Below are 9,544 nucleotides of genomic sequence, written 5' to 3' on the forward strand. Positions count from 1 at the left end.
AAAGACCTGTGACAAAACCCCAGTTTTTACTGTAAAAAAAATTAAATCCAAAAATATTCTTGACAACAAAATTATGTGAAGTTCCTGCATCATTAGTCTACTGGAACAGAGCTACCCTCAGTTGTTTACATACTATCTGACTCCCTTGGACCGTGACTACAGAGTTGGCAGTAGCAAGAGACCATGTGTTTTGCAAAACCTAAAATATTTACTGTCTAGTCTTCTGCAGGAAAAACTGCGGATCTTGGCTATAATAGACCCTGAAGATTTGAAGATTCAGTGAAAAAAATATAACAAATCACTTTCCTTATTTGGAGGCTTATGTTCTCCACCTTCAAAAGTAATAACAGCCAGAAAAATAATTTAAAACATACTTATTTGTCATTTATCTTATAATAATTGTTTTTCTGATATATATTAGGCAATGAAATGTAGGAATTAAATTTTTTTGTCATAGGGTAGATTTAAGGGTATTGTGGTCAATATATGTTAGCCCCACTGTTCATATATTTAGGTAAATCCCATAATTAAGAGGTGGGGGTGGGACAACCTGCTTGGGGCCCCCCTCCTGTCCCTCTCCTTGGACAGGAGCTTTCTTTCCCCCAATAAATATATTCTGCTAACAAAAAAAAAAAAAAAAAAAAAAAGGTGGGAGGGTGCCATGAAGATGGCTCAGTATAATAAATGCTTGCCTGGCAAGTTTCTAACAAAAGAATAAATCAGAGGAGGGGCCTTTGGAAAGTGAGTAGATGGTGAGCACTCTGCCTTCATGAATGGTGTTAGTGCCTTAAAGCAAGGCCTTCCATTCCCTCTTGCCACATGGCACTGGGAGGACATGGCTAACATTCAGCATCTTTGTGGCAGAAAAGCTCTTATCAGATACTAGATCTAGCCCATCAATTTTGAACTTCACAGCCACAACTAAGAAAATTCTATGGTTATAATTTGACTGATGTGTAATAGTGTAGTATAATGTTTATAAATGTGTACTGTAATGTTTATGAATGTGTAGTGTATGTAATGCTTATAATTGGCTAATGTAGCTGTCATCTCTGCTCAGATAAGCTAAGAGCAGGGGTAGATGTCACTCAATTCTATCTGTAACCAAAAATATATGCTTTTAGTCCAAAGACATGTGGAGTGGCACTGTTGAAGTTTGTGGCCTGGTTTACCAGCTGAGAAGAGAGCATCCCTGTTGGGCCTGAATGTTTCTGAGCTGCCTACTTTCCAAAGCATTCCTCTGTCCCAAGTACTTTGCACATTACGGAATTAACAGGGATAATCATTCAGGCTTTTATTTTAATTGCGTATTGTTGTTGCTCTTTACTTTTTTGCCATAATCTCCTATAACAAATACAATGGTCTCAGAGTTTTCAGACATACCTATTATGTCCACATACAGCAAACAAAACAACATAGAGATCAGATGTTTTTCTAACTTCTATTTCATAAACTTTTCAAATCTGTGTGACAAGTACTACTGTTATCCCCAGTTTACAGGAAGGCAAATTGAGGGTTAGTGACCACACAGCTGGAATGGGTTGGAACTATGTCCTGGAACTGGGTCTCTGCCTTTAGCCCTCTGGCCTGTGCTCTTCTCTCCTACTTTGGAGTCCGCATTTCCAAACAAAAGAATGGATGGATTTGAAGTTTGCCAGGCATTCCTTTTTTCAGATATTTTGGGAGCATCAGCCTGTTTTCAAGTAATGTTTAGCTCCTGCCTGTGTTTCGGGGTCTGGTTAAACAAAAACTCAGTGGGAGTTTGCCACTTTTTAAGTTCAAAGATTCATATTAACTCAGTATTTTTTTTTTTTTAATGAATTTAGCTTTCCCTTCCCTGTTGGTTGACTTCACCAAGCTGTATTAGTAAGGAAAAATCTACTACCAATTAGTAAGCAGATGCTCAGTTCATGTTTTTATAAAAACAGCTTTTGAATCCTAATCTTTTGAAAATGCTATGACAAGAATGTGACAAGCTTTATATTTTTACTTTTTGGGGGGGTGGGGGTATTTTTGGGACACTTTCTCTGTGTGGTTCAGACTGTTCTTGAACAAACTAGCCCAGGTGGGTCTCAAATGTACACTGATCCTGCTGCCTCAGCCTCCTGAGTGCTGGGACTGTAGCCATTTACCCTCACACCCTGCTTTGCTTTTCATTTTTAAAAGCCACTTAACCCAAAAATTATAAGGCTTTTTAAAACAGATAACCTAGAAACAAAATTGTGGGCTAAGATTTACAGTGCCTACATTTCAAGTCCTGTTTTGCTTTCTCCTATCATCCCTTTGGTATCTACATTGGCTTGAAACAGCTAAAAGTGCCAGTGAACAAGAGAAAAACTCGAACAATATAATTTTATGAAAATTATAAAATTTTTAACCTCACAAATTCATGTTTCAGGAACTTACTGTTTATACCTGAGTGGTTTTCAGTTATTCAAAATTAATATGCACAAAATACTTTTCATCTCAAAAAAGAAAGAATATACCTGTGGCCCATATTTGTATAGTGCATTGGATTGTATTTAGCCGTTTATGGTATTTGGCCTGTTGGAAGAGTTTTCCAAAGCCTAGTAAGAAAGTCATGCTTATTTGTGGGAGCCTGCATACAGCCTTTGCCTATCACCATGTAACCTGATCCCTTTAATAATCCTTGGCAGAGAGAAAACCTTTTAAGCAGTGATCTCAGAGTGCATAGTGAACATTTATTGCCTAATTCTCGGAACTCCACTCATAGCAAGGAAACATCTATTAAGATGCAGATTTGAAGAATCCATCTGGAGCACAAGCTAGGATCATCTTCAGCTTTAGTGCCTGAAGCAGTCTAGAGTACCTTGAGTTACAGCTCCACTTCCTGAGACAAAGTAGATTTCTGGGTCTGCTCACCCTCACGGAGAAAAGACCCTAATACATGTTAGTTGGATTGAACACCCCGAGTGTGTAGGAAGTGAGAACTTTGCATGCTTGTAATTTGGAGTACAAAGACCCTTTTCCAAGGGACATTAATTTGACTTAGACATTTATGGAGACATATTTGTGAGGAAGGAAGATGTAACTATGGTCCACTCTTTTTTACGTTTAAAAAGGGGGATAATTTGAGCAATAAAATCTGTCAGCTTCATACCATTCATACTGGGTTTTCAAAGGATGAGTAAGAGTTCGGCGCTGAAAAGGACATCTCTTCTGGGTTTGAGTATCCTGCCTGTTGAACACCTCTCTCGGAAGAGGTGCCCGAGGACCTAGAGTCACAGCTCCTGGCTGTAAAAGGTTTCTTCTTCTGCTGTAGCCAGAGGTTGCAAATTGGCCTTTGCTCCACCTCCTGTCAGCGTCTCCCGCAGCCCTGCGTCCTGCCCTAGCTTCCCGACCCGCGGCTTGAAGGCGAGACAGTGCCTCCCTGGGCGCTGAAGGGCTCAGGAGGTGGCAGGCCGACCCATCAACGGTCCATTAGGCTGAGGCTTGGCCCTCTATGGGCTGGCGGGAGCGACCTTGGCTCATCGGAGAAGTCATCCTGGTGTTGGGGGGGGGCTGGGCCCACCATCCGGGCTGGAGCCCCTTGGCCTGCTGAGCCCGCTGCCCCACCCCCACCCCCCACGCCCACTCCCAGGCGCGGGGCGAGGCCCAGAGGTCCTGGGGTCGCTCTATTGGAATGGCCAGTGCTGCGGATCTCCTTTCACTTTATTACCACTCAGGAAAACTGGCGATTAGGACTCGAAACCAACAAAGAGTTTTCTTTCCACCTTAACCTTGCACACAATCCTTTAACAAATTAATTAATCCTAATGAATTAACACTTCATTTATTTAAACGCGCTACAGTCCATGAATTAAATTTTCATGCAGTGATTAAAGGCTGTTAAAATATGCATGATTTCGTTAAAATTTTATAATAAATCAGGGCAATGTGTTACATGACAAGGCAACTATTTCCCAGTCCCTCGCAAGGGGCTTTGATTTGTGCGATCGCGGAGAGGAGGAGGGGCTGCTGGCGGCGCCCGCGAGCCGAGGAGCGGGCTGGGGACCCAGCGTTGTGCCGGGCTCGGGGATCGCTGCTCCTGCTTCCTCCGCGGCTTCCGGACCCTCTGGGGACCCCGCTTCTGCCGCCAGGACGTAGCCTGCGGAGGTCGCCGGGTGTGCGTCCGGGCGCTGGAAACTGCACCGCGGCAGGACGGGGCGTCCTCAGCGTCTGCTCGCGCCGCTGAGCGCGCGCAGCCCGGTGTACCCGGGGTGGGTGCAGCGGCCCCGGACTGGCAGGCGACAGAACTTCCTCCTCATCGAGCGCCTAGCCGGGTGGGTGGGCGGGCGGGGCGGCGAGTCTGCAGCAATATTTTGTTGCTTTAACTTGGCGACCTGGAAGCGCCTTCTCGAACTGGCGTGTCCTTCCAGCTTGTAAGGCTCTGGGCCTCGGCGGGGGTGGGACCGAAGCATCTTCTGCCCTTCTGGGACCTAAGTCACCGGGGCCCGTGGCCGCGTGAAGTGGTGTAACTTTGTTCCCTTTGAAAGTGGCTTTGAAGGTGGCTCTCTGTCCACTGGCCGGCGGGCGGAGGGGAGCGAATCCTAGCAGAGACAGTTGTCAGGCATCACCCCAGGGCTTTTGCAAGGTTAGGTGGATTTTATGTGCAGAGAGAGATTTAGGGTGCTGAGATATACATAAAGATCTGTGTATGAAACCCTCGGAGAGGGTTGGCAATGGGACGCATCAACCAGGTCGCAAGGTCATCAGCGACATCTCGGAGTGGGACACCATCTAGGAACATGTCCCTAATGTAAGTGACATTTCTTTTAATGGCCAGAGGGGGAAAATGCATTTGTCAGTAGTTTGTTTGAGAACTATGTCTGCCGGACCCAGCTGGAGCCCAGTCTGCACCCGGAGCCTTAGAAGATCCGGACCGACCCAGGGCTTCGCTCAGGCTGGACTGTGGGACTGCGGGCAGAGAAGGAGGACAGGGACCTCCAGGCGCCTTCTAGCCCAGCATTAGAGAGTGCCCCCTGGCTCTGACTCCTTCTGCTGGGGGCCCTGATGATGGCCACGAAGAGCAGGGCTGTCGCCCACCACCATGAGCGATGAGGTCGTGCGCCGGGGCTTAATGGGCTGTCAGTGGAGGGCTGCAGGCCAACCGGAGGAACCCACAAAGAACCAGTGGGGGCCACTGGAGATGTAGGTTTGTGATGCGTGTGGTGTAGCAGCAAGAGAGGGCCATGAAAGCTGTGCAGGCACAGCCCTAGGAGGATAGTCCTGGGGGAGAGAAAGGACTTAAGTCAGGCAGTGCCCATACAAGGGGCTACTGGGACTGCTCAAGAGCAGCCCTTGATCCCTGAGCCCTGGGCCTGCTCCTCCCTAGTCAGAGCCCTCACACTGGTATCTTCCAGAAGACCATGGCCTCCTTTCAAACTGGACAATGCCTGTGAACTAAGTTTGTGATGTTCCAGTTTGCAAGGACCAGAGCTGTGGCTTCAGCTGTCTCCAGGTGGGATCAGAACCCAGGATTTCTACTAGAGTTTAGGGTCCCTCACTGTCCCCATGTGGGTCAATACACAGCCTCCATATGAACTTATATCTACATTTCCTAAATCAAATCTTTGATTGAAACTTGAGTTCAACTTTCCCAGAGGTAGAAGATGATACTGGCTACTGTGTCAAATGCTAACTTTCCATGAGTCTCACTGGAAGAAGAAAGGCAGTGCTGTGTCAGCTGGGAGTTCCTCAGCTGAGTGGAGGGCAGGTCAAAGGCGAGGGGAGTTCGCCTGGGTCAGTCCACCATCAACCAAGCAGTCCACTCCCTGAACTGGGGAAAGGGGTGCTGCCACAGGAAATTTGAAGTGAATTCTGCCAAAGGAGGAGGAGAGAATTAATTAATGAGTGGAAAAAAATGTGTTTCTGATCCAGATGATAGACTCCCTGTCTCTAGGGGTGGAAATTCCTTGGAAATCAATAGCTATGCATTCATTATCCTTCTCTTGATAAAAAGCAAAGCTATGAGATGGTGTGTACTCTGTGTGTGTGTGTGTGTGTGTGTGTGTGTGTGTTGGTCATTAAACAAGAAGAAGGTGAGGAAAAATGCCCAGAAATCTATGCCAAGGCTCAGACCTCATGTGGGCATCATTAGCAGAGACAGGAACCAACTAATTACAAGAGTTGCGAGCCAGGAAAACAAAGCAGTGACATATGGGTGAGCTGAGTCCACCCCACCCCACCCTTTCTTTTTACTCCTCATGGGCTTCATATGGTCCAAGGAATTTCTTGTCTCACATTTTATCCTGAAGCTGAGGTCTAGCAGGAAAGTGCTGACTGATTCTTTAAGCATCACCCATCTCTCTAGAAATTCCCTCTCATCACACCTGTTAAACCCCTACCATAATCACCTTTCTTCTGTGGATTCTCCAGGCTTGCAAACTGTCCTGTTGTGTCTTGGAGCACAGGTATCCCTATGTCATACCTCATTTCGTGTCCAAGGGTTGCCAGACTAGGTGGGGCTCAGCAAGCTTTGGGGAAGGGACAATAGGTAGCCAGTAAATGAAGGAGGTGTGAAAGGGGTGAAATGGTTTCTGAAAAAGAACAGGCTGGGATGAAGATTAACAGCTCTGCCTGGGGCAAGCATGCATCTCTTGCCCAGTCTCCACCTCCCTTTTAAGGGAGCCCCCATCCAGGATTGTCTAGCAACCTGCAGTCAACTCTGGCTCATTAAAGCACCCCTGTCTTTTTCTTCTGACCCTCCCCAAATGACCTCTCTTCTTTCTTGAACACGATTGTTTGATGGAGCTCTGCTACACATGCACGGTGGAAAACAGAAGTGGCCTGAATGGGCATCCAATCCAGGAAAGGAGAAAACGAAAGGATTGTATCCACAACTTTCACACCTCTAGTGTGGGATGTGGGCAGGATATTCTAGACAGAGGTCTAGCCTCACTCAGAACTCAGAAAGTACTCCTGTAGTCCAAAGAGAGGGAGGCAAATTAAAAAAGGGAGTTTGGGCAGGAGGTGAAGCTCTCAACTTTAGGCTGCCCTCTTCCTCCTAGGTGAAGAACTCCCAGTGTCTAGGGGTAGACCAAGATTGACACTACGGAGCTCTCTCCTTCAGCCCTCCTATGGATCCACCTGGCCAAAACCTGGGCTGTTTGTATTTCTGTGGGCCCTGCACCTCTGAGCATCCTTAGAGTCCAGCGTTTCCCTGGAGTCTGGCTACAGGCACTAGACTCTGGGAGGGCGGGGCGCCCTGTGGGGAGCTTTCTTACCCCCGACCGGCGAGCCCTCCATCCGCCCCGACCGGTGTCAGGAAGGATTAGGTTAAAGCCAGACACCCGTTGCGACAGCGACCACAGGACTCGCTCTTCCCCTCCAGCGACGTCCCGCTCTTCGTCCATTCCCCGTCGAGATAAAGTTGCATTTAGCGCTCCCCGGGGAATGCGTAATGGATGGAGCTGCAGCTCTTTCTCACCCCAGCAAGTGAACATCCTTTTCACTTCCCTCTCAGGCTAGAAGAAAGGGAGGGGGTGAGAGCAGAAAATAAAGCAAAAAAGAAAAGCCCTCGTGATGCCTGTGGGCTCTTCTTGGATCTGAATAGGTGAGTGGGTAATGCGAAATACGCACGTGTTGATGTAAAGGAAAGACAAACTCCACGGGTGCGCAAGTCCCTGGATTTACAGAAATGAGCTCTGCTCTTTGGTGAAAATACAGACCTCCTTGGTGTGAGAGAGACCTGCAAGATTAGTTATCTGATTTCTATTCCCCACATCTCCAGCTCTCTGGCGGCAGATGTGATAACATCTGGCCCATTATTATCACCCAGGGCAAACAGTGGGTCCCTAGAGACTTAGGCACCTGAACAGTAGCTCCCTAAGGAGGGCCTGGATCTATCTGCCACAGAGGGCCATGTAACAGGTTGGCTAATTGATTTATTCTTCTTAGGTCTTGATTTCACAGTAATTTAAAAGAAACTGATAAAGGAGGGACCAGATTGGGTGCTTTTAAAATTCATTTCAATTAATATTTTGAATCACACTTTCCTCTAAGTTAAAGTCCCCTTGTTTCCTATTGAAGAAGAAATACAAACAAAAAGAGATGAGTCACAGAGTCAAAAGGATGGGAGAGAAAACAAAGTTCTCTTCATATCTTCTCTTTTCTGAAGCGGTTTTCTTTTTCTGGAGTTTCCAGAATAAAGGGTGTGTGTGTGTGCACGCGCATGTGTGCGCGCTCGTGTGTGAGAGCGCGCCTGTGTGTGTGTGTGTGTGCGCGAGCGCGCGCGCTGCCTAAGGCAAGAAAAGGATCTCAGCTACACCCTGTTAACTATTTTCCCTTTTGATGACTAGACCCCTCAGATCATTCAGACTCTTTTGAAACGTGGGTTTGTACACGGTTTTAGAGACAATAAGAGAAACGCACAATTTCATTTCAACAGCCTTTTTCGAATAAAAAGCACCCACTCCTTGTGGCTTCTAAGTGGCTGTCACTGGTGGTGCCTGACACAGTTATATTAACAACAACAACAAAGTATGCAGAGGAAATTAAATTATATGGAAATCAATAGCGTCTGACTGCTTCAAACAAATGTCTGTCACCGCGATTATTCTCCAGGAACCTATTTATAAACCTTAAAAGAAACAAGTTCTGTAGCAGAAGACAGCTCCGTCCGCATTTCTGTGTAATTCTTTTCTGTATACAGAGGAATTCGCGGGCATCATTTAACACACAAACGCCCAGCTGTATACATTGCATAACTGCTTGTTAGGCATCCCGGAAAGGAGTTGTGTTCAAGTGAGGCGCCGGTGTTCAGAGCTTGCGAGGGAGGAGGTGGGAAAAGCCAGGCGGGGAGCGTGTGTCTGTGGCCTTTCTCCGTCCAAAGGGTGCCTGTCCAGAGACAAGAGCCGGCCCGTCGATCTTCCCAGACGGCGGTAGAACGGTGTCGCGTGCAGTGCGCATGCCCGGGCAGCTACAGGTGCATCACCTGCGCTGTCCTGGCTGGTGGTCACTAGAGGAGCAGCTCCCACGCGCCGCTCGCTGCCCGACGAGTGCGCGCGCGCGCAGACGCAGGGCGCCGCCGAGAGGAAGAGCGCGCGCCAGACAGACGGAGATAGCTGATGCCTGTCAACGCGGCGGGACTGCGAGTTCTCGCGAGAGCTCCCCGGGCCGGCCGCGAGAAGTGGGGCTCAGGTGTAAGAGGAGTGCATCCCGTCTGCGCGCGGGGCTAGAGCTCGCGGAGAAGCGGACCGCGAGGCCGGCGCGCGGCGCTCTGCGCGGTCACAGGAGCGCCGGGCGACGGCAGGAGCGGCGGGAGCCCACGGCGCGGCCGCCACTGTCCGCGGCTGCCACATCGGAAGGGAGGCCGGGGCCCCGGCGCGCGCACTTTCCCGCGGACTTTCCGAGTGTTTGTGGATTTACATGCCCAGCGGCCAAGATGATGTCCATGAACAGCAAGCAGCCGCACTTTGCCATGCATCCCACCCTCCCTGAGCACAAGTACCCGTCGCTGCACTCCAGCTCCGAGGCCATCCGGCGGGCCTGCCTGCCCACGCCGCCGGTAAGCGCCCCGCGCCCGCGCCCGGCCCGGCCCCGC

General features: G+C 48.7%; 1 protein-coding gene across 1 annotated transcript in view; it reads left to right on the plus strand.

The window, feature by feature from the left end:
* The first annotated feature begins 9,385 nt into the window (after positions 1–9,385).
* The window catches only part of Pou4f1 (POU class 4 homeobox 1), a 1,912-nt gene continuing 1,753 nt past the window's right edge, over positions 9,386–9,544 (plus strand). Inside the window, exon 1 of the mRNA XM_004626305.1 lies at positions 9,386–9,508. Coding sequence (XP_004626362.1) covers positions 9,386–9,508 — 123 coding nt within the window. The remainder of the gene's footprint in view (positions 9,509–9,544) is intronic.

Source organism: Octodon degus, unplaced genomic scaffold, assembly GCF_000260255.1.
Source record: "Octodon degus isolate 3935 unplaced genomic scaffold, OctDeg1.0 scaffold00013, whole genome shotgun sequence".
Taxonomy (NCBI): Eukaryota; Metazoa; Chordata; class Mammalia; order Rodentia; family Octodontidae; genus Octodon; species Octodon degus.